This window comes from Gekko japonicus, unplaced genomic scaffold (genome assembly GCF_001447785.1).
Source record: "Gekko japonicus isolate JY-2015 unplaced genomic scaffold, Gekko_japonicus_V1.1 scaffold3070, whole genome shotgun sequence".
NCBI classification, from domain to species: domain Eukaryota; kingdom Metazoa; phylum Chordata; class Lepidosauria; order Squamata; family Gekkonidae; genus Gekko; species Gekko japonicus.
This window is the reverse complement of record NW_015164755.1, coordinates 143,632-167,967: the sequence shown is the minus strand read 5'-3', so window position 1 is coordinate 167,967 and position 24,336 is coordinate 143,632. Positions and strand designations below refer to the sequence as shown.

Here is a 24,336-nt window from a genome sequence, read left to right as displayed (position 1 = left end):
CTTTGAGGGAACATTGGTTGCCACCTCCTTCTTGGGACATCCCTGGAGATGTGGCCCCTTTCTCTTCCCCTCAGAGGCTTTGAGGGATTTTCAAATGACTGTTTTCAGGATGGGGGAGGATGAGATCTAAGGAAGGGCACTCCCGCCCTCGTTTATCCTTGCCGTTTTAGGCAGGGCTTTTGTGTGCAGGGCACCTTGCAGCCCCCCTCCCTGCCAGGGCGGCCAACTCAAAGCAGCCAAGCCCCTGCAGCCAGCCCTAGTGGCCTGGGGGGGTGGCGGGTGCCAAGATGCGGGGGCGCCCCAGGCCGGCAGCAAGATGTGGGGGGCCCCCAGCAGCAGCAGGTGGGGGAAGGCAGGAGGGAGACCCCAGGCTCAGGCAGGAGGGAGGGGGCGTGTGGCCATCAGCCGAGAGCCGCAGTCGAGGAGGAAGAGCCTCGCTCCGAGGGGAGCCAGCCAGGCGATGTGCAAAGGGCTTTGGCTGATGAGGCGCCCCTGCCCCCCTCCTCCCCCCAGGCCGTCACAGAAGCGGAGCCCCTCAACGCCCCCCTCGCTCACTCACCTGACCCAGCCGCGGCCATCCAATGGCTCCTCCTGCAGGCAGCGGTGACTCCTGGCTGGGCTTTGTCACTCCGTGGTGGCTGCACCAGCACATGGCCGCCCACGCGCAAAGAGGCTTGGCGCGCCTGCCGCCCTTGACGCCTCCCTGTCCTCCTCCTCCCAGCAGGGGGAGAGGCGCAGGAGGAGGCCAAGGCGGAGCTCCTTGCAGGCTTCACAGGAGGTGCTCGCAGACCGATGAGGCACAAGAGGTGCAGGAGGCTGAGCTCGCAGTAGCGCTCCGCTGTGTCAGTCAGCAGGCGGGAAAGGGGGGGCTGCTGGGAGCAGGGGGCGGGGCTTGCTGCATGTGCCTGCCCCCTGGCCTCATTACTGCCGGAGTGAAGCTCCGGTGCGCTCCTGCAGGAAATGAGGCCTGGTGAGTCCTCTTCCCCGCGGCCAACGAGAACAGCTCCCTGCCCTCCTCTAAGTGACAGCCCTTCAAATACTTCAAGTGAGTAATCATGTCCCTCTTCAACCTCCTCTTCTCCAGAGTGAACATTCCCAAGTCCCTCAGCCTTTCCTCATAGGGCTTGGTCTCCCATCTTTGGTATCCAATCTTTCTTTCGTCATGGAACTCTAAGTGGCATATGCAGAACTCGGAAGAAGCCTCAGTGCTCAGGCACTGGCCAGCCCCTGCATAGCTTCAGCAAGTGGAGTGTATTCAAAGCTGCCTTGAATGCATGACATGTTGTGAAACATCTAACTGAACTGTAATGTTAAGCTTCGTCCTGGGCTAGGATCCAAATCCATCCAATAGTATTGCTAGCCCAGGAAGTAACAAGCCAATCACTTCAAGCAAGCTCCCTGAGCGGGAACTAATATGATTGGACCTTATCTCTGCAACCTCATAGGTTGATATTTGTACAGTGGGTGTGGCTACATTAGCCAGGAATGTTTAAAAGCAGGACAGCTGCAATCTGGAGGCTATCAGATGTTGATGCGTGTTGGAGTTGTGTTCGAGTTGAAGAATAAAGTTGTGTTCTTGCTGAATCACTCTCCGACTGCTTTGTTAAGCGAGCGACTTAACAGCAAGATTGCTCTACCAGGTGCCCTACAAACGTATTTTTGTGCAAAAAGAATATTACGGTAATATTCTGATTGTGAATTTTCTGATACTTCAGCTTTTTTCAAACAGTGTTTTGTTTGAATGTTGTTATTCATAACACAGACCCATCACCCATTCAGAAAACAGATTTTTGAGAATGTTTCATAGTAGCCAGTTTGGTGTAGTGGTTAAGTGTGCGGACTCTAATCTGGGAGAACCAGGTTTGATTCCCCACTCCTCCACTTGCACCTGCTGATGTGACCTTGGGTCAGTCATAAGCTCTGGCACAGCTGTCCTTGAAAAAGAGCAGTTTCTGTCAGAGTTCTCTCAGCCCCACCCACCTCACGGGGTGTCTGTTGTGGGGAGGGGAAGGGAAAGGAGTTTGTAAGCCAATCTGAGACTCCGAGTGAAGGGTGGGGTATAAACCCAATCTCTTCTTCTTCTCTTCTAGTTACTAGAGACCTGGTTTCAAATCTGCCCTCTACCATGGAAGATTACTGGGTGACCTTGATTCAGTCACAGGGCTGCTGTGAGGATAAAATGGAGAAGGAAAGGAGAATGATAACCTACTTTGTGCCCACTGGGGAGAAAAGTGGTGTATAAATGAAGTAAATAAATTAGAATTTTATACTCGCTTGTGAGGTAAACACACAGAAACCTCCCATCACTGTATCTCCTCGGTCAGCACATGTAATTTCAATGTGCTGCTCATTCTGAAGATCAGGACACATCTACTGATTGTAGGTCTTGCCTCTCAGCAAGGTTCAGGTCTGGAAAATTTGTTGTTTTTCAGCTGAAAGGAGACAGTAAATTAAAAAGGAGGAGTCCTAAGATAGCCATCAGTTGACCCAAGTGAGACTCTGAAACTGCTCCAGCTCCTTTCAGCTACTACAGCTTGCTGGCTGGGGCAAAAAGTCCAAGCGGGTTGACTAATATATCTTCACCATGTGGGAAAAGAGCTGAAGGGCATGTTCGAATACATATTTCTTCATTTCCATCCCCTAAGCTGCATTTAACCTGACTGCCAAAGCTTCTGTAAGCAGGAAAGAATGCACTGGATTCCAAGGATCTCTTCCTGCAATGGTGGTACCTCTTCCGGTATAGAGTGTTTTCACCCAATGCCAGAGATTATTCTTGAAAAGACCTGCAAGGGTCCAACCTAGTATGTTTTTTAAAATAATGTTTTATGTTAGAATATTTATTACTTTTCAAAAATTAAGTAGAGAGCATATTGTTGTTGGGTTTTGAGCATTTTATGATTAATATACTTTGCAGCCTCCCTGGAAAGCTCCCTGGAAGGAAATCCCAGGAAAAGGTCTTCCTTGCAGCCAAGTGGAACTCAAAATAAAAAGAGTTCGCGGCAGTAGATAACTGGATCTCATGAATCAATTGTTGAAAAACTTAATGAACACATATTACAGTCAGTGTTCCCTCTAAGCTGAGTTAGTGTGAGCATGCTCACAGTTTTTTAGCCTCCAGCTCACACATTTTTTTCTTAGCTCAGGAAAGATGGCTCCAGAGCAAACTGATTTATGCAGTAGCCAAATCGCTTGCTCACAACTTTAGTGCCAGTAGCTCATAAAGTAGAATTTTTGCTCACAAGACTCCACAGCTTAGAGGGAACACGTATTACAGTCCAGTTTTTTCTTCCTGTTTCTGTAGGATGGACGACATTCAGTTGTGCAAGGACATCATGAGTCTGAAGAAAGAGCTGCAGAACTTAGTGGCAACTCCAGGTAATTTTTTTAAGCAAATGTTGCAAGCATCACAAGGAATAGTAAGACTGATTGCAATTAAAGAGTCCCAAACACCCAGGGCTCTAGTCGGGGGGGAGCTCTCAGGTACGGCGCTCCGGAAGAGAACCTCTAGGGGGCGGGGCGGTCACGTGGTGAAGCCCCGCCCCCTTCTTTACCCCGCCCTCTGCTTCGATCCTCATTCCGTTTGGGAATGAGGATGAAGCAGGAGGGTAAGTAGCCGGGCCTTCTGACACACTTCCGGTGATGTCAGGGGGTGTGGCCTTCTGTCACTTCCGGTGATGTCAGGGGGCGTGGCATATGCAAATAAGTTATGCTAATGAGTTATGCTAATGAGCTCCGGCAGCTCTTTTTCTACAACAAGACCCCTGCAAACACCCCATCATGATGGAATGCCCAACTACCAGCTTGCAGTTGCCAAAAATACAGGTTGCTTACCTGTAACTGATGATCTTTGAGTGGTCACATGTGCAGTCACACACTTTCCCTATGAGGAAAGGTTAAAGCGCTTAGGGCTCTTTAGCTTGGAGAAACGACGACTGAGGGGGTGACGTGATCGAGGTTTATAAGATTATGCATGGGAAAGAGCAGGTAGAGAAAGAGGTACTTTTCTCCCCTTTCTCACAATACAAGAACTCGTGGGCACTCCATGAAACTGCAGAGCGGTCGGGTTAGAACGGATAAAAGGAAGTACTTCTTCACCCAAAGAGTGATTCACACATGGAATTCACTGCCACAGGAAGTGGTGGGTGCTACAAGCATGGACGGCTTCAAAAGGGAATTAGATAAGCATATGGAGCAGAGGTCCATCAGTGGCTGTTAGCCACAAGGTATAGCTAGGGGCTCTGGGGCAAGGGATGCTCTGCCTTCTTGGTGCTTGGGGGGGGTCAACAGTGGGAGGGCTTCTAATGTCCTGGCCCCACTGATGGACCTCCTGATGGCACTGGTATTTCTGGCCACTGTGTGACACAGAGTGTTGGACTGGATGGGCCTTTGGCCTGATCCAACATTGGCGTCTCTTATGTTCTTATGGGTTTTGGGCCAGCCCATGAACCCGACTTCAGAAATCTAAAAGAGCTAGCTTCAGACTTTTTGGCGGGCTTTTTCCCTCTGCTCTGGGGAGGAGGCTGCTACTGAGCATGCCTGGAGCTGAGGAGAAAGCCCCGCCTCCGCTCAGTTTCTTCCAACCGCCACTAGCAAGGCCATCCAGAGGCAAGTAGATGGAAAAGCCAGAAGTGGGGAAGGCTGGATGGGCGTGCGTGACTGCACAGGTGACCACTCAAAGATCATCAGTTACAGGTAAGCAACCTGTTTATCTTCTTCATGGTCCCTGTGTAGTCCCACGCATGGGTGATTAGCAAGCTGAAATCCGTGGAAGGAGGATGCTGGCAGCCAAAAATGAAAACCAACAAATAAAAACAACATTAAAGGTACATGTTAACACAGTTATCTGTACTGGCTCACCTGACGCACCCCCGATTGGGGCCTCAATGGAAAATCGACTTCAACACTGAAAAGCCAAAGAACGCATCCCTCCGAGCCCGGACATCTAGCACATAGTGTGTCACAAAAGTGGAGGAGGTAGACCAGGTCGCTGCAGCACAGATGTCTTCCAAAGGCACACTGTTGAGGAAAGCCGAAGATGCAGCCATAGCCTTGGTGGAATGTACCTGAACCACCTTGGGTAAGGGCTCTTTGGCCAACTCATAGCAAAGCGCAATGTTCGAAGTCACCCATTTCACAAATTGTTACGCAATAATCTTGTGGCCCTTGCAGGGGGCGCCATAGGCCAAAAACAGCTGAGGATCTTTGCATAATGGGCAAGTCCTACCCAAGTAGAAAGAGAGTGCCTGACAAACGTGCAAGATCGGAAGGACCTGCTGACCATCGTCAGAAAGATTAGCACAGAAGGTTGGTAGAGGTGGAAAGGAAGGGGCTTGCGAAAGGTGGAAAAGCAGGTTGCTTACCAGTAACTGGTGATCTTCGAGTGGTCATCTGTGCATTCACACCAATGGGATTCAGTGCACACGCGCTGGATCGATCCAGCGGGTACGCACTGAATCCCATTGGTGTGAAGCAGAGAGACCACATCGAAGATAAGCAGGTTGCTTACCAGTAACTGGTGATCTTCGAGTGGTCATCTGTGCATTCACACCAATGGGATTCAGTGCACACGCACTGGATCGATCCAGCGCATGCGCACTGACTCCCATTGGTGTGAATGCACAGAGACCACGACGAAGATCGACAAGACTACTTTAGGCAAAAAAGTAGGATCCATCTGAAGCACTACCTTATCCTTGTGAAAAATGGTGTAAGGCAGATCAGAGCGAAACACACAAATGTCACTTGCTTGTTGGGCAGACATGATTGCAACAAGGAAAGCTATTTTCCAGGATAAGAGGTGAAGAGGCACAGTTCCCAATGGTTCAGAGGGCTTCCCCATCAACTTGGAGAGCACTAAGGGAAGACTCCAGGATGGCATCAAGAGTTTAACGGGAGGATGAAGCTGAAAGATGCCCTTCAAAAAAGACTTGGATGTATGGTGGGAGAAAACCATCATACGGTCAACGAGGTCATAGAACACAGAAATGGCCAAAAGGTGGACCTTTAACTAGGAGTAACATAAGCCCGAATCACTAAGGGAAACCAGGTAAGAGAGAATGTGGGAGAGAGGTGCAGACTTAGGGTTCAGATGATGACGGGCGGCATGGACTGAAAAACGCTTCCATTTAGCCTGTTAATGACCATCTGGTAGTCAGCTTATGGGCGTTCAGGAGGACATGGCGTACACACAGTGGGAGATCCAGTGAATTATTCTCCAGGCAGTCAAGCTGGATTGTGCTGGAGTACCTCCCCGTGGCACTGCATCAGAAGTTCAGATACCAACGGGAAATGAATGAAAGTGTTGTGAGAAAGATGCAGAAGCATCACAAACCATGGTTAACAAGACCCACCAGGGAGTCACCAGAATGCAGTCGGTATGATTGGTGGAGATTTTCTGGAGCGCTCAAGGTATTAATGGGAATGGAGAAAACATGAAGAAGAGCCTCCTGGTCCATTTGTGTAAAAAAGGCATCTCCCCTGGAACCCTGCATCGGGAGGCCCTGGCTGTAAAAGATGGGGCACTTTGCATTGTCTCTGGTAGCAAAGGCATCCACTTGGGGACGACTGAATGCCTCGAAAATCAGAGCCAGATAAGCAGGATTCAGAGACCACTTGTGGTTGCTTGACCAGGATCGGCTGAGAAAATCTGCCTGAGTATTCATGATGCCTGGAACGTTCACTGCAGTCAGATGGGTCCCGTGAAGAAGACACCAGTTCCACAAGGCCAGGGCGTGCTTGCAGAGGTTGACAGAGACCGTGCCACCCTGCTTGTTTATGTAATGAACAGTGGCAATGTTGTCTGTGGCCACCTGTACATTTTTGTTGTTCAGTCGCACAGTCGAGCCCGACTCTTCGCGACCCCATGGACTAGATCCCGCCAGGCTCTCCTGTCTTCCGCTGTCCTCTGAAGTTTGCTCAGTTTCATGTTCGTTGCATCGATGACACTGTCCAACCATCTCATCCTTTGCCGTCCCCGTCTTCTTTGACCTTCAATCTTTCCCAGCATCAGGGTTTTCTCCAGGGAGTGCTCCCTTCTCATTGGGTGGCCAAAGTATTTGAGCTTCAGTTTCATTATCTGGCCTTCCAGGGAACAGTCAGGGTTGATTTCTTTGAGGATTGACTGATTGGATCTTCTTGCAGTCCAAGGGACTCTCAAGAGTCTTCTCCAGCACCATAGTTCAAAAGAATCTATTCTTTGGGGCTCGGCCTTCCTTATAGTCCAGCTCTCGCAGCCATACATGACTACTGGGAATACCATTGCTTTGACCATGCAGACTTTTGTTGGCAGGGTGATGTCTCTACTTTTTATCATGCTGTCTAGGTTCGCCATCGCTTTCCTCCCCAGGAACGTGAAGTCCGTCACTACTTCCACGACTTCCCCTTCTATTTGCCAAGGAGTGATGGGGCCCGATGCCATGATCTTAGTTTTTTTGATGTTGAGCTTCAAATGGCCACGCAAAGTGAGCAGGAAAGACTTCAAGACCAGGTGAACAGCCAGAAGCTCTAGGCAGTTGATGTGCAGGTTCCAGTCAGAATCTTAACAAGCGCCCTGTGCGACAAGGGAATCGCAGTGGGCTCCCCAACTCTAGAGCAAAGGATCCATCTCAGGAGGTGGCAACTGAAATGGCTTCCCTGTCAGCAGATTGTTGTCATCCAGCCACCAGTGCAGGGAGTTGGGAATGACAGGAGTTGTCAACGCCGTGGATTGTGGGTTGATCTGTAGACGAAAGTGGCACAGGAACCACAGCTGAAGAGGGCACATATGAAGACACGCATAAGGAACTATGAAGGTTGTTGCTGCCATAAATCCCTGGAGGTGTTGAAGGGATTCCGTCATCTGGGTAGGGAAGGAAAGGCTCAAATCAGAGACTGTAGGGTGACTGCCCTGTCCGGGGTTAAGTAGGCACATTGCCAGTGTCAAGCTCGACCACGATGAATGACAAGGTTTGGGTCGGTTGTAGGTAAGACTTGGCAAGTTTCACTGAAAGGCCTAGGCCGGCCAGGAGACACAAGGTGATTGTGATGTTGTCTTGAAGCTGTGAAGGAGAAGGGGCGACTAGCAACCAATTGTCAATGTACAGGAAGACTGTGATGGATTGCTGTCGTAGAGCTGCGGCCACCAGTGCCATGCATTTCGTAAAAACCCTTGGCGCTGTCAAAAGTCTGAAGGGAAAGACCCAGTACTGACAGTGATTGGGTCTTACTGTGAAGTGATGTTGTGATGTTGTCCCAATCTTCAAGAAGAGGAAAAAGACAGACCCAGGAAATTACAGGCCTGTCAGCTTGACATCAATACCTGGGAAAATTCTAGAGCAGATTATTAAACACTCTGTCTGTGAGCACCTTGAACGGAATGAGTTAATTGGTAGTACCCAGCATGGGTTTATCAAGAATAAGTCAGGCCAGATCAACCTTATCTCCTTTTTTGACAGAGTTACCAAAATGGTTGACTCCGGCAATGCTGTGGATATAGTGTATCTAGATTTCAGTAAAGCATTTGACAAAGTTTCTCATGATATCCTTGAGGATAAGCTGGTTAAGTGTGGGCTGGATGGTGCAACTGTTGGATGGATTCATGGTTGGTTGAAAAATCGTACCCAACGAGTGCTCGTAAATGGCTCTGCGTTTACATGGAGGGAAGTCTCGAGTGGAGTGCCCCAGGGCTCAGTCCTCGGCCCAGTGTTGTTCAATGTTTTTATAAATGACCTGGAGGAAGACATAGAGGGGATGCTTATCAAATTTGCAGATGACACGAAGCTAGGTGGGATTGCTAATTCTGAAGAAGACAGAGTCAGGATTCAAAATGATCTAGATAGGCTGGAACAGTGGGCTGAGACAAATAAAATGAATTTTAATAGAGATAAGTGCTAAGTCCTACACTTAGGTACAAAAAATCAAAGGCACAGATATAGAATGGGAGGACTTGGCTTGACAGCAGCACATGTGAAAGGGATCTGGGTGTTCTGGATAATCACAAGCTAAACATGAGCCTGCAGTGCGATGTGGCTGTGAAGAAAGCTAATGCAATCTTAGGGTGCATAAACAGAAGTCTTGTGTCCAGATCAAGGGAGGTGGTAGTTCCGCTCTATTCTGTTATGGTCAGGCCTCACCTGGAGTGCTGTGTCCAGTTTTGGGCACCACATTTTAGGAAGGATGTTGACAAGCTCGAGCGTGTCCAGAAGGGGGCAACCAGGATGGTGAGAGGGTTGGAATCCAAGTCTTATGAGGAAAGGCGGAACAGGGACATGATAGCAGTCTTCAAGTACTTGAGGGGCTGTCGTGCAGAGGATGGAGCAGATCTATTCTCTCTTGCTCCGGACAGGGAGTTTTTGGTCCGCTGTAAGCATCAGACATGTTCCGGCAGCATTTTCGGCGTCGCTTGATGTCATCAGCATTTTTCTCGGTTGCAGTGCACCACTGCCACCGTCTGGCCGGAATGGCCCATTGCAGGCTTTTCTTTGATGCTGCGTAGATCTCTCTCAGCTTTTGAGCTTACACGCGGACCTTCCGTTTGTCGGCTAACACTTCCCCACAGGGGTTTAAGTGTGCCCACCCTCTCTAAGGAGTGGTACCCATTTTATCTACTTGCCGAATCAATTAATCAGACCAAATTCCTCGATTTAAACAACAATTACAGCAGTTACTCATATAAGTCATAGCAGCAGTCAAACCACTGGTCCATCAAAGTCAGTATTGTCTACTCAGACTGGCAGCAGCTCTCAAAGGCATCAGGCAGAGAAAGATTTTTCACATCACCTACTGCCAGATAGTTAACTGGAAGGCCAGGGATTAAAACTAGGACCTTCAGCATGCCAAGCAGACACTCTGAGTCATGATCACTAAATGGAATGATATAATCAATTGGAGGCAGGTAGCCTTCATATAGAGGAGAGGAGGGCAAACTGTTGGATCTAAGCCTACCAAGTGACATAGGTGCACAAAGAATTGCAGGAAGCCTGGTGAACAAAATAGCAGAGGTGGAAGGATCTTGATCACCAGACACTTTGTCAGTAGGAGATGCCAAGGATGGAACTTGGCCTCTTGTACATGGACAAAAGGTATGCAAAACCCTGAGACATCACGTTAAGTGAAGGGAGGAAAGAAACATGACTCAGGGATCCGACAGCAAGCCTGTTATTGCCCCCAGAATGTTGTTTGACTGGACAGCAGAACTCACAGCCTCTGTGAGGTCATTTTCTTTAATGTTTTGTTTTGTTCTGTTTTGTTTTTCGCTTGTTTATTTTGTTTTTATTAACTCCTAGCATGGACTAGGGTAGGGAAACATGATTGATCTGAATTAAAGGAACAGATTTATCATGCAGATCACCAGCATAGGCTGTGAGCCATAGTGCATTAAGATACATTCAAACAGAATAGTATAAAGGTCATAGTGACCTGGCCCCACTGGTGGACCTCCTGATGGTATTTTTGGCCACTGTGTGACAGAGTGTTGGACTGGATGGGCCATTGGCCTGATCCAACATTGGCTTCTCTTATGATTCATAAACTAATGGGAAAGTGCAGTATAGAAGGAAAAAGAAAAAAACCTGCACCCCATCTGGGTTCATTTTGGATCATTAATACTCTGCACCGGTTAAATAAAGAGTAAGTGGTATTTGACCTGTAAGCCAACAGGAACAATATAGATGACCCATGGAATCAAGAATATAATCACTGATTTTAGCAGAGGATGCAAGAAGAGCCATTAATTATAGTTTGCACATCAGACACCTTGTCTATTGAGGCTGTTTTCAGAAGAAAAAACATATGCTGTCCCTTAAAAAGAGTGGTAAGGAGTCTATCCTACTCTGTAACCTGGACTCAAAGAGTCTTATAACACCTCACATTTTTACTATTATTTATTTAATCCTCACTAGAACTCTGCAAGGTAGGGCACCATGAGAAGCTGTGAAGGTGCAAGGTCAGCCAATTGTAACACAATTTGATACTTGAACCTGGTCTCCTAGATCCAGACCAGCACTGAATCCACATATGAGACTAGCTCTTGCTGTGAATGATGGCACGTAAGAGTGCCTTGTGCAGGCTAAGGAGTCCCCCAATTCATTGACTGTTCTGAAGGATATCATGGAACTGAGAGAAGTGGCAAACTACTTAGGCTTGCCTCCCAAAGCATACTTGCCAATCAGTTCTGAGTTCCCCATTAAGATGGCAACAGTAAGCCTTGCCTGTGCTTGAAATAACACCTGCATTGAAAAGCCCTGTAGGGTTAAGTATCAATGCTAAAAGACTGCAGCAAGGTGGTGGATTGAGGCTGCTGTGTCACTGTGTCAGCCTTTAAAACTAGATCTTAGGAACAGGGCTTGGAGCAGAGCTCAGCAGAGAACTGGTTCTGGCCTTGGAATCCAAGCAATCCCAATACAGGGAAATCGTCAAAAATCACAGACACAGGCTATTGTTTCAAGACATGGCTAACAACAAGAAGGGGAAACTCCCCCCACTTCAGCCACTTTTCAAAACTACAGAAACTGAAGAGGTCCAAACAACCCCAACTAAAGGGCGCAATAGCATTCTGACACATAATACCTTCCACAAATGGGCACAGAAAATTGCAAGGTTGTGTGAACCCATGCCTCCACAGATTCCACCATGAACCAGAGGACAGCCAGGCAAAGGTTCCTTCAGTCAGGCACTGCAAAGGTTTAAAACAGGCCTCCAACTGGCCACACTTCCAGGCTTCTGGTCAGAACTGACAGAAAGGCAGAGAGGAGGAATGCCTCTGCCAGGCCACCCCTCCCAGCCTCTTTTTCTCTCTCAACGGCACCAAGAAAAGGGAGGGGGGAGGGAAGGGCTTCAAGGCTGACATCGAAGGCAGAGAGGCCCTAAACTCCTTAAGGAATGACTAAGAAGAAATGCTTCGATGTCGAGGGGGTTGTGACTTCAAGATGCACAGCCAAAGCCCATGAAAAGAGCCAGTTATTCTGAGGCTCTGTCTGCCACACCTCAGCAGAGAGGGGGAATATGCCTTCATCCAGGCTGCTGGCACACAGGTGAACCTCCGAATAGGGCCATTGAGGCCAGACTCCTTTTTCTACCCCACCTCATCAGGGAGGGGGAATCCTTCGAAGAAAGCTCTTCTGAGTCCAGCTCTATCCATACGTGGCTTCAGGGGAAACTGTGACAGCAAGAGCAGGCAGCTCTGCTGTGAGAACCCCTAGGAAGCCAAGGCACAGAGAATGGCCATTTATCAGCACCATTTTTAGTAATAATGACAGTGGAAATCCACAAAACATTTCTTCTTTAGATATATTTTATTGTTCACTAGAATAAAAACTGTTGAGATAAAAAAGTCTCCTCAGCCTCAAAACTGAGGTGAGGAAAAAACACAGAACAGCAGTGGAGATCTTCTCTCCATGGCGGCAAAAAGAGAACTGTTGAAGTAGCACCCCCTCCTCCTGGTCATGTGAGCTTTTTGGCGGGAAAGCGCCAGAGAGAGGAGGGGTGCTCCTAGTCTATTAGTAAGCTTTGAAATCTTTTCCACAGTTGGCCTGCGATTGCGCAGTCCCATGTGTGCCTGCACAGAAGCCACGGTGATGAATCTATGGCATACCCCACCTCAGGAATTTCCCTCCCCCAGACGCCGGTATTGATGTCTTCTCAAAGAGGGAGAAACAGACAGAGTGTGGTTTTGAAGGGGGGGGGGGGTGACAGCAGCAGGCAGACAAAATTCTGGAAGCTGAGCAAAGTCAAAGAGACTGGTTTGGGCGGTCAGCCTTTTGGGTTGCTGAACTTTAGGCTCAGGTTGGAAAGTCGACTGAGAGTATGAACACATATGCTTCCAGGAATCAGAGGAATTGGGTGACTGCTGATAGTGCTGAAATTTTGGGGTCCACTGACGAGGTTTGAACATTTGAGAAGGAGTATGAGTGACCCCAAGCCACCTAGGCCATTTGCAACTGTCATCTACGGTGGGAAGGTATTGGTAAGTGGTAGAATGGAACAGACCTTCTCCGTCAAAAGGAAGATCTTCCACTTTGGCTTTGACATCATTCTGGAGGGATGTGGTCCGAAGCCATGCATGACAGCGGAGAACAACTGAGGTTGCCACAGCCTCAGAGGAGCAGGAGACAGCGAACTGAATTGATTTGATGTCGAGACAACAGAGACATCTCAGAAATCACCGAAGCAGCTACCTTTTGAGAAGGCTCAGACAGTTCCGGCAGGAGCAAGGTGAATTGGTTTGCCAAGTGAAATGCATAAAGCAGAGAAACAGGCCAGATAATTATGAAGCTTGCTGAGTGTTGTGGTAAGGGAGTACAATTTTTGGCTGAAAGTGTCAATTTTGCACCCCTCCTGGTCTGGGGGCGGGGGAGGCAGGATGACAAACTTGCTTCACTTCGGGTGCTGACTGCAATATCAAGGAGTTTGGTGCCAGATGGGAGAACAAGAATTTCACCTTGCATGGTTGGATCCTGTATAAAGAATCAAAACGTTTAGGAGCTGGAGGAATGGACGCCAGTTTATCCCAGGCCTCTTTTAGATGTCAGACTACTGGACAAAGTTACTCTCAACAACACTCTCTGGCAGTGATTTGTTTATTGAGAAATAAAGTTGTTCCAGGCCAGATCAGTACTGTGTCAGAACTGAGGTTCTGGCAGGAGAATCCAAAGATATAAACAGTTCAAATTAAGCCCCCCCCTCACTTACATTCAAGCACACTTCACAAGCGTCCCGCCTAGCTTTCACGTTCTCTACACCCACACCTGTGACTATATGGTTTCTTTATCTCTGATAGCGAAGCAGGTACAGGTCATCCCTGTACAAGGGAGGTATCTTAGGAAGAGTTACATCAGTCTATGACAGAGCAGTTCACACACTCAGCCACTCACACACGCCCCACCTCAGGAATTTCCCTCCCTCTACAAGCCCCAAATCATGGCAAACTAGAGACCACCTTTGACATGTCCAAATGAACAGAGGGCATTGGCAACACGGTGCTCAATGGAAGGCCCGCTTGGACCAACTTATGAACCAAATCAGTGACCTTAGGAGCCTCACTGGTCAGTTGTATATTGAGAGCTTCACACATACAGGTTATAAACTCCAGATAAGACTTGGGGCACTCTGAAGGTGAAAGAGAGCCTGAGTGTCCCACATCAGAGTCCAGAGAGGTGTGTAATAGTTACCCATGCTCCGAATCAGAAGCCTCAGATTCGTGATTCAATAACTCTGATGAGAAACTGCAAGGCTTGGAGAGGTCATCAGGCATATATAAGGGAGGTTCCAATGGTTGGGCGAGAGGAACAGAATCCGACCTTGAAGGAGCACCCAAGGGCAGATGAAGCAACATTTCCCGAGGGCTGAGATAAAGCAGTCAAAATTGAAGGGCCAATTGGAGTTGCACCGGTAGGATGGTGGCAGTCAACAGTTTGGTCTCGGTGTCAAGAAATATGTGAGGAAGGCTGGTGGTAATGTTCAAAGCGGGAGAAGCTGGAACATGATTGAGAGCAGATCCGACTGGCATAGTATCACCTTTCATAGGTCCGTGGAGAAGGAGATCTCGAATCCGACAAACATCAAGTTCAATTTTTTTTAAAAAAACATCAAGTTCAATGGTGGCCTCAGCCCTGATAAACAGAAGGAGACCTAGATCTACTTGGAAACCAGTCAAGTGGGCAACAAGAATGACTTTGAGAGTGGTGAAGCAACGGTGGAAGCAAGATACCAGAAGAATAGTCACTTCAGTCCCATATAGCTCAATCCCGACATGCAGAATCGGACTCTAGAATGTTAGATGGAAGATGGCTGTAGGTCGAGGGTGAGCAAGAAGGAATGGTGACGATATGTGGCAGTTGGGCATTAGCAGGTGAGTCCCCCTTTAGTGGACCTGTAGCAGCCAAGACCAAATCAAATTCAGGCAAGGTTGAAACTGACACCGGTGCTTGCCCTGCCATCAAAGTCGAAGGTGGTACCGAAGATGTCGAAATGACATGACTAGATTTCTTCAAAGTCTTTGGTCTCAGCGACTTGGAGAACGACTCCAACAAACGTTTTCTTGACTTGTTGGATTTGTGCTTTCCCATCACAAGAGCGGCCGACACTGTCGACTCCAAGGGTCATTTCCCTCTTTTGTTGGAGTTATGTTTCGACTTAGGAGTCGTTGCCAACATAGCTGAATCTCCCCTCTCCATTGAGGGAGGCAGTGAGGCTCGAGCCATCGAAGAAGGGGACATCTGAGGGCAAAGTAAAGCCTCCACAAGGTAACTTCGCAAACAAGCCACACATTTTTTTTCTGGCTTGTTTACTGAAGTTGCTGCAATAAGTGCAGAAGTTGACCTGGTGGCCTTCCCTCAGGCAAAAAAGACAAAGCAAATAGCCATCTGTGGAAGGCAATTTTGCCTCACAACCTTAGAAGAAGAGTAGAAGGAATTCTGAAAGTAGAAGTTGGTCTGAGGTAACAAAGAGAGGAGCGCACGCAACAAGGTCTGGATGAGGCAACGGGGCTTTCTCTTCAGCTCCAGGCATGCTCAGTAGCAGCCTGCTCCCCAGAGCAGAGGAAAAAAAGCCCACCAAAAATTCTGAGGCTAGCTCTTTTAGATCTCTGAGGTCAGGTTTGTGGTCAGGCCCAAAACCCAAGTGTGGGGCTGCACAGGGACAACAAAGATCAAAAACTTCCACATATAACAGGAAGGGGGTGGATCAAAACAGGATGTAGACGCAAAGGGCCAAAACCCAGATGTGATATGAAAGATCAAAGTTTTCTGTAACTTTCCCCAATGGCACCAGCTTGATTAAAGAAACTGTTCAGGGTCAATGCTCCCTCTAAACTGTGGAGTCTTGTGAGCAAAAATTCTACATTGTCAGCAAGCGATTTGGCTAGTGCATAAATTAAGTTTACTCTGGAGCCATCCTTCCTGAGCTAAGACAAAAATTCATGAGCCGGAGGCTAAAAAACTGTGAGCTAGCTCACACTAACTCAGCTTAGAGGGAACACTGTTCAGGGTATATCTTTAGGACTGTCCTGAGCCGCTTCTCTCCTAAAGCAATTAGGAATGCTCCCTCTGTCGAAGAGGCATTAATACTCTCCCAGACCCAACCAGTTACTCCCGTTTAGATCTGGGTAACCAAGTAAAGAGAATGAAGGCCAAGGGGACACATAGGGTCCTTCTATATAGATCCAATCTACAACCTCAGGTTGGAATAAGAGAAAATTCCTCCAAGCATGTGGAGTGAGTGATTAACACTTGGAATTCACTGCCACAGGAAGTGGTGGCGGCTACAAGCATGGACGGCTTCAAAAGGGAATTAGATAAGCATATGGAGCAGAGGTCCATCAGTGGCTCTTAGCCACAAGGTATAGATAGGGACTCTGGGGCAAGTGATGCTCTGTCTTCTTGGTGCTTGGGGGGGGGCCAACAGTGGGAGGGCTTCTAATGTCCTGGCCCCACTGGTGGACCTCCTGATGGCACCTGGTATTTCTGGCCACTGTGTGACACAGAGTGTTGGACTGGATGGGCCTTTAGCCTGATCCAACATTGGCATCTCTTATGTTCTTATGTTCTTATGTTCAACTCACAGGAGATCCATTATTTGTACTCTACCATCTGTGGAGTTGAAGCTGGAATGCATTACCCTTCATAACTCACCCAAGTTGTCTACTCACAAAAGCAACATAGAACGTTAGCCAGAAGCAAACAGATTGTGGAAACATTTGTGACTGCCAAAGTTCTCCCCAAAAAGTACAGTGGAAACAGATTTTCAGCAAAATTAGAACTGGAAAAATATAATTATGGGTTGACTCCAGCAAGCTGTTCCACTTGTTCTTGCCCCCTTCCCCCTCCTTACTACGGGTCCCATGCCCCACCGCTTTTGCCCTGCGGGTCCCATGATCCCCAGCCTAACCTTTCTGTGGTCAGATTTGGTCCCCGTCCTCCTTTTTTTGCAGTAGTGGAAAAGTTGGATTGGACCCAACTCCATTTCTCTACTGAACCAATCTCCTCTTCTTCTGGACAGAAAAAGACAAGACTAAGCAGCAAAAGCAAAGAGAAGATGAACTGATTAAGAAGATCCATATATTGGTACAAAAAAGAGATTTCCTGGTCGATGATGCAGAAGTGGAGAGATTAAGGTAAGCACTGATGAGCTGAACAGCAATTGTTTGGGTACAAGGTATCCTTTGTGCAAATGGAGTGTTGGTTCTTGATGTTCTATAGGGTTGCCAAATCGTTTTTACCTAGCGGCGGGGGGCTCACTATCGGCGTCCGGAGCGCGCGCCGCATGCACGTCAGCCGGATGTGACGTGATGACACCGGGCACACTGGGGGCGGGCCCCCGGGGGGATTTGGCAGCCCTAATGTTCTAACACTTCTAAGTCCGGTATAGTGTGTAGACAGAAGCATCACTGACCACTGCCCTCTGTGCCATATCACACTCCCTACCTAAGGGCCCCCGACTTTCAGGAATTACTTTTCAGGGATGCAGGGGGCTACACGGAAGGATGCCAAGAAAGCCCAAAAGTGTATTTTTGTCCAGAGCCATGAAGGAAGTTTGAGGTTTCATAGTTTTGTTTTCTTTTGTGCACTACTGTTATTTTACTTTAATAGAGAAAAAGAAGAAGACAAAGAAATGGCTGAGTTTCTCCGGATAAAGTTGAAACCCTTAGAAAAAGTAACAGAATCTCCAACTGGTGAGTTTTTTAAACTTTCAAAGGGATGTAGCAAAGCTGGTGTCCGGAGTGACATGGCACATGACCAATGCTCCCTCCGAGCGGTGGAGTCTTGCGAGCAAAAATTCTACTTTGTGAGCTCCTGGCATTAAAGTTCTGAGCGAGCTATTTGGCTACTGCACAGGGGTAGTTTCGTAGAAAAAGAGCTAGGGGAACTCATTAGCATAACTCATTAGCATATGCCACACCCCCTGACATCAGGGGCCTGGCGGTGGACCTGCAAGGCCGACGGAAGTGCGAGGAAGCCCCGCCAAGGATCTCCCTGGCCCCAGGCAGGCAGGGGTGGGGAGAGGCAGGGAGGAAGCAACTTACCCTCCCTCTTCTCCTGCCTCCTCCTGGCTGAATGAGGGCTGGAAACGGGGCGGCTGGAAGCAGGGGGCGGGGCTTCGTCATGTGCCCCACCCTCCGTACCTCACCCGGGGGAACTGCGATCCCCCCCGAAATGACCTCTGCTACTGCATAAATCAGCTTGCTCTGCAGCCATCCTTCCTAAGACAAAAATGTGAGCTGGAGGCTACAAAACTGTGAGCTAGCTCACACTAACGCAGCTTAGAGGGAACACTGCACGTTACTACTTTGCTCTCTCAGGCTTGCCACTCCTCTCTCCCACCTTAGTTAAAGGTGACTGATTTGTCCCAGTGCATGTCATGAGCAACGTCTACCATATGACGTTCTGCCCAGGACCTTTGACTCAAACTACACATTCACATTGCAGAAGCAGGGAGGAAGAAAAAATGGCTACCACACTATGCATCAGGGCCAGATCAAGGTATCTGGTCACCCAGAGCAAAGTCTGGCTGTTGCCTTGTCTTGTGCCAACACAACCAGGGAACAAGCTGAGCTCCAGGGATGCTGGTAGTGCAGGGACTATTTTGACCAGGCTACTGGAAGCGGAGGACTGGGAGGTCACTTCCTTCTGCACCATCAGCAGCTGAGAGCAAGCTGAGCTTCAAATATCCTGACAGTCAGGGCTATTCTTGGGCAGAAACGCACAGGAACGGAGTTCCGGCTGGCTCCCGAGTTGGCCACGCCCAGCAGGAACTCATTAGGCAACGTCTACCATATGACGTTCTGCCCAAGACCTTTGACTCAAACTACACATTCACATTGCAGAAGCAGGGAGGAAGAAAAAATGGCTACCACACTATGCATCAGGGCCAGATCAAGGTATCTGGTCACCCAGAGCAAAGTCTGGCTGTTGCCTTGTCTTGTGCCAACACAACCAGGGAACAGGCTGAGCTCCAGTGATGCTGGTAGTGCAGGGACTGTTTTGACTAGGCTAGTGGAAGCGTGGGACTGGGAGGTCACATCCTTCTGCACCATCGGCAGCTGAGAGCAAGCTGAGCTTCAAATATGCTGACAGTGCATAGACACTTGCTTAGAGCTGCTGAGCAGTGGCATGGGTCTGCGGACAGCCCATCACTGGTGGCTGGAGCAAGCCACGCAGCTCCATACCGTAGAACCCTTTCTACTGGGTAATCCCACCCCCAAGCTGCAGCTCGGGTGGCTTGGGCTGAGAACAATGCAAGTACAATGGAACAGCACAAGTCTGCTCTCCCAACTTACTTGGGATTGTCCTACCCCATAAGTCTCTTGCTGTACATGAAGCAGTTGACCGTGCTCCAATAGGTGAGAGCTTTTATGCTTGCTAGGTTGAATTCTGTACCTTCTCAAGTAATGAATGGTCATAAGAACGTGCCCTACACTCCAAGGGGCTATGCTTGTGTGCTACTGGTAAAACTGATACACTGGAACACTGTTTAGTGGAAGAAGAAGAAGGATTGGATTTATACCCCGCCCTTCACTTGGAGTCTCAGAGCGGCTTACAAACTCCCTTCCCTCCCCCTTCCCACAACAGACACCCTGTGAGGTGGGTGGGGCTGAGAGAACTCTGACATAAACTGCTCTTTTGCAAAGACAGCTGTGCCAGAGCTTGCGACTGACCCAAGGTCACATCAGCAGGTGCAAGTAGAGGAGTGGGGAATCAAACCCGGTTCTCCCAGATTAGAGTCTGCACACTTAACCACTACACCAAACTGGAATGTCCCTTTTCCTCAAATGTGAGAACTTTCATCCTTAGATGAGATAGTAAGTGCATCAGTGGGAGAAAAATGGGGGAGACTTTGTTTAGAGTGGGTTCGGAGGTTACTTTAGCGGTTGTGATTTCCCCCCCCCCCCCATATGTTACAGCAAGTAGAAAGTTATTTTAAGGTGACTGTTTAGTCTTGTTTATGTGGACTCTTAATGTGGCTCGACTCGAATCCTATAGGTTAAATGAGCAGTATCACTTAAGCAGTACAATGGAATAGCAGCTTTTGAAGATGGGCCGTGTCAACTCCATCCCTGACACTAACGGCACTTCATTCTGATTGCTGCAGGTACTCCAACAGAGAAGAAGGCAGAACCTCCTCCACCTCCCCTTCCTCCAAACAAACCCACCTTTACGAAAACAGGAATAGCTATTATTAAAGATTGCTGTGGGGTCACCCAGTGTGCTGTCATGTAGCTCCATCATCTCTGGCCACACCTTCCTTTTCAAAGCACTTTTTTTTTTAGGGGTTTTTTTCCCCCTCTTCCATCCAATGAAAACTGTAGAGGGAAAAGGACATAAAAGCATTCACAGTCTTGATAGGTGAAAATTTCTGTACGTTTTTTTTTTTTTTACAGTAGCTATTGTACGCTGAATGTACCGGCTGGTGACTCCTTCACTGTTGCACGGATCACTCAGCAAGCATGTTTAGTTAGGACAAGGATTATATCTAAATATAAGCTTATCCAGAGAACAGGAAAGACTTATTTTACAAGGAAACACATAGACACACCAGGGCGTTGGCTCACAAGCTTAAGGAGCCTGATGGCCAGTTTTTAACTTCGTAAATATAATATGTGTATGTAATACAGGGAAAGATCAAGCCCCAACCCTATACCAGCTGTGAAGTAGAAAATCATTCCACATAATTTGTAGAATAGCAGTTTTAACAGTTTCTGTGTATAGGATGCATCGAACCCTTTCCCCCGCAGCGAGTAGCAGGTCAGACAACCTGCAACGCCCTGGCTATTTTGAGCAACGGTATATTAATATTGTAAATAGTGCAGCGATATAGTCTATACTTCAAGCTGCTGGCAACTGGTCCAACTATTATGATTTCCAGCAGGGGTCATTTTGTAGAAAAAGAGCTAGGGGGGCTCATTAGCATAACTTATTAGCATATGCCACCCCCCCTGACATCACCGGAAGTGTGTCATAAGGCCACACCCCCTGACATCACCGGAAGTGTGTCATAAGGCCATACCCCCCGCCCCCAATGGTCCCGGCCGCCGCCGCCGGCCTTGCAACTCCACTGCCGAGCCCCATGAGGCCGGCAGGAGTGCAAGGAAGCCCCGCGAAGGCCCTCCCTGGCCCCAGGCAGGCATGGGTGGGGAGAGGCAGGGAGGAAGCAACTTACCCTCCCTCTTCTCCTGCCTCCTCCTGGCTGAATGAGGGCCAGAAGCATGGCGGCCGGAAGCAGGGGGCGGGGCTTCATCATGTGCCCCGCCCCCGTACCTCACCCGGGGGAACTGTGTTTCCCCGCGTTCCCCCCCGAAATGACCTCTGATTTCCAGTGACATTTGCTGTGGCATTCCTCCCGCTCCCAGCCGATTGTTCCTCACAGTGAGCGGAGTCCAAGGCATTGGACTGCAAGAGTTTTCATGTCTTCATGGTAGTGACCTGGTGATCAGTCAACTATCTTCTTTTAAGTTTCTGCTGAGCTCAGCTCCAAAGCCTGCCTGTCTGAAAACTGTTTCTCCTGGGGAAACCCTTAGCACTCCTTGCTTACTGCAGAGGTCAAAGGTAGACTGTGTTCCACTAATGGACAGTTCCTGGTGGGCCAGCCAGGTGCTCACCACAATTCTCACAGAAACATTTGTGACTTAGTAAGCAAGGAGCTGCGGTGGCTCAAGTGGCTAAGACGCTGAACCTGCAGGCTGTGGAAGGTCGGTAGTTCGGCAGTTCGAGACCCGAGTGTGCCGCATGACGGAGTGAGCTCCCGTCTCTAGTTCCAGCTCCTGCCAACCTAGCAGTTCGAAAGCAAGAAATTGCAAGTAGACAAATAGGTACCACTTCGGTGGGAAGGTAACAGCGTTCCGTGCACCTTGGTGTTTAGTCATGCCGGCCACATGACCACGGAAACGTCTTCGGACAGCGCTGGCTCTTCGGCTTTGAAACGGAGATGAACACCACAACCCTAGAGTCGGATTCGACTGGCTTTCGAGCAAGGGAACCTTTACCTTTCTAATCAAGACTGCATATTCAGGATCCCCAAAGACAGAATAGAAAAGCCATTAAGAGATCCTGAGAATACATTCTAGCACTGTCAATTTAATACACAAGGACATAAACCTACACCTCCCCGATCCAAGCAGTGACTTGGTATGCTGCCAGCCTTAATCTAGTCCCTGCTGATTCAGCAAAGGGGCAACAACGTCATGGAAAAGAACTGGATGAGCAGAGATTCAGATTGCTCAAGATAATAATACAAGCCCCCTGCTGAAGCAGCAGCAGCGGAAACAAAAGAAAATTTATTCCTGACTCAAAATAAAGCAGATCTGTAGAACCCCTGAAGACAGAGTCCTATAACACCACTGGAGTGGGGTTGCTATTGCAAAGCCCTTTTCCAGAGGCTGCCGCCATATACTCCTATTCAAGACATTTCACTCACGGGAAGGCTAACCAAATAGTTATTTACCACCCTTGCCAAAATCATGATGATGGGGAGGGGAGTTACCATGGCAACAACACATAATGATGCAAATATGCACAGGATACCAGAGCATGTAGACACTATAGAAGGGATTTTGAATAAAACTTGGGGTTTTGTTGGTGCTAAATCCCAGCAACGAATACAGGAATTTACTCTGGGTTGCAACTCAACAGTGGCCTGAGGAATATGCAGTAGGCAAGTATTACTGGGCAACAGAAAATACCCTCACGGTATTTTTTTTAAGAGCTGATGGGAGGTTTTGATCAAGTTGAGGACCAGGGTTTGAATATGAGGGGAGGAAACCTGTTTTGAGCCTTGGCTGTCCCCAGACTGGTGTTGCAGTCCTAGCCTTGCAACCAATTACTCCAATTCATGTAATTTTACTTGTTTCCAGAGAGCATCTATGTTCTAAGTATGCCAAAATGTATCTGTGTCACGTAACGGTTTTCAGTCGTGAATGAGAATTTCCTGATGCAGAAACATCAGTTTTAATAAAAATAATAATAAAGAGTTATTGTGAAATATTCGCTAAGCAGTTTTATACATTTCCCCCCTCTTTTGCTCTCACCAGTTACCCTTAAGGTCTGCGTAATCGAACAGGAAGCACAAAAAATAAGAACAGAAAGTAAAAAAAAATATATCAACAGTGCCACACAACACTGGGAAGGAGCCATGGTTCAGCATCTGTGATTAACACATGGAATTCATTGCCACAGGAGGTGGTGGCGGCTACAAGCATGGACGGCTTCAAAAGGGAATTAGATAAGCATATGGAGCAGAGGTCCATCAGCGGCTATTAGCCACAAGGTATAGATAGGGGCTCTGGGGCAAGTGATGCTCTGTCTTCTTGGTGCTTGGGGGGGGGTCAACAGTGGGAGGGCTTCTAATGTCCTGGCCCCACTGGTGGACCTCCTGATGGCACCTGGTATTTCTGGCCACTGTGTGACACAGAGTGTTGGACGGGATGGGCCTTTGGCCTGATCCAACATTGGCATCTCTTATGTTCTTATCTGCTTTACATGGAGGCCTCGGGTTCAATCAAGTAGCAGGTGATGTGAAAAACCTCTGTCTGAGACCACAGAGCGCTGCTGCCAATCAAAGATGACAATACTGACCTTAATAGAACAAGACTCCGAACCAGAATAAGGCGGCTTCCTGTGTCCCCCGTGTCCATTGTTGATCAGGCTGCTGGTGTGCTTGGCCAAACAAATCAGAACACACAAGGAAAAATAATACAGATTTTTACAGAACTTCACCTGAGACACAATGCTGTTTGGTTTGTCATACCCCCTCTGAGAATTGAACTGGAATCAGTGACCAATTTTCTACGGTAGCACAACTTCAGTTCTCATAATTATATTCCAATTTAATTTTAGATCGTTCCTTTTTTCAAGGAGCGTATGGTGGCATATACAGCCCTCCTGTTATATCCTCACAGCCACCCCATGAGGTAGGTTAGACAGAGAGTTACAGGCCCAAAGCCACTTATGGCAGAAGCTAGGACTCTCCAACTATGGTTGTAATGTACCCAGGGCTATTTTTGGGCAGGAACGCACAGGAACGGAGTTCCGGCTGGCTCCCAAGTTGGCCACACCCAGCAGGAACCTCATTAGTATAACAAGCCACACCCAACAGCAGAAACTCATTAGGATTGGCTACATTAGGGGCGTGTGGCCTAACATGCAAAGGAGTTCCTGCTACAAAAAAAGGCCCTGGGTTTTGACAACAAACAAGGTAAACAGAATAACAAGCAAAAGGTGGGTGTGGCTGGATAACCACACTTCTGGTAACATGGGGGTGCGGCCTAATGTGCTAATGAGCTGTGCTGTCAGGGGTGTTGCCCAATAGGCTAATGAGTTCCTGCTGTTGGGTGTGGCCTATTATGCTAATGAGTTCCTGCTGGGCTTTTTC

The 24,336-nt window shown here is 48.3% G+C and overlaps 1 protein-coding gene across 1 annotated transcript; it reads left to right on the top strand.

Annotated features, from left to right (window-relative positions):
• The first annotated feature begins 3,302 nt into the window (after positions 1 to 3,302).
• On the top strand, positions 3,303 to 20,199 carry LOC107109108 (chromosome unknown open reading frame, human C16orf45). Its single transcript, XM_015409677.1, has 4 exons — positions 3,303 to 3,375; positions 16,972 to 17,086; positions 17,562 to 17,644; positions 20,062 to 20,199. Exons 1-4 carry the CDS (start codon positions 3,303 to 3,305, stop codon positions 20,187 to 20,189), a joined length of 399 nt encoding a protein of 132 aa, XP_015265163.1. The 3' UTR covers positions 20,190 to 20,199.
• Positions 20,200 to 24,336: the final 4,137 nt, after the last annotated feature.

What these genes read in the sequence shown, in the direction of transcription:
- LOC107109108 (XM_015409677.1), top strand. Translation starts at nt 3,303, where the DNA reads ATGGACGACATTCAGTTGTGCAAGGACATCATGAGTCTGAAGAAAGAG. An exon ending in GAACTTAGTGGCAACTCCAG is followed by an intron (nt 3,376 to 16,971) that starts GTAATTTTTTTA and finishes TCTTCTGGACAG; the next exon opens with AAAAAGACAAGACTAAGCAG. An exon ending in AGTAACAGAATCTCCAACTG is followed by an intron (nt 17,645 to 20,061) that starts GTGAGTTTTTTA and finishes TGATTGCTGCAG; the next exon opens with GTACTCCAACAGAGAAGAAG.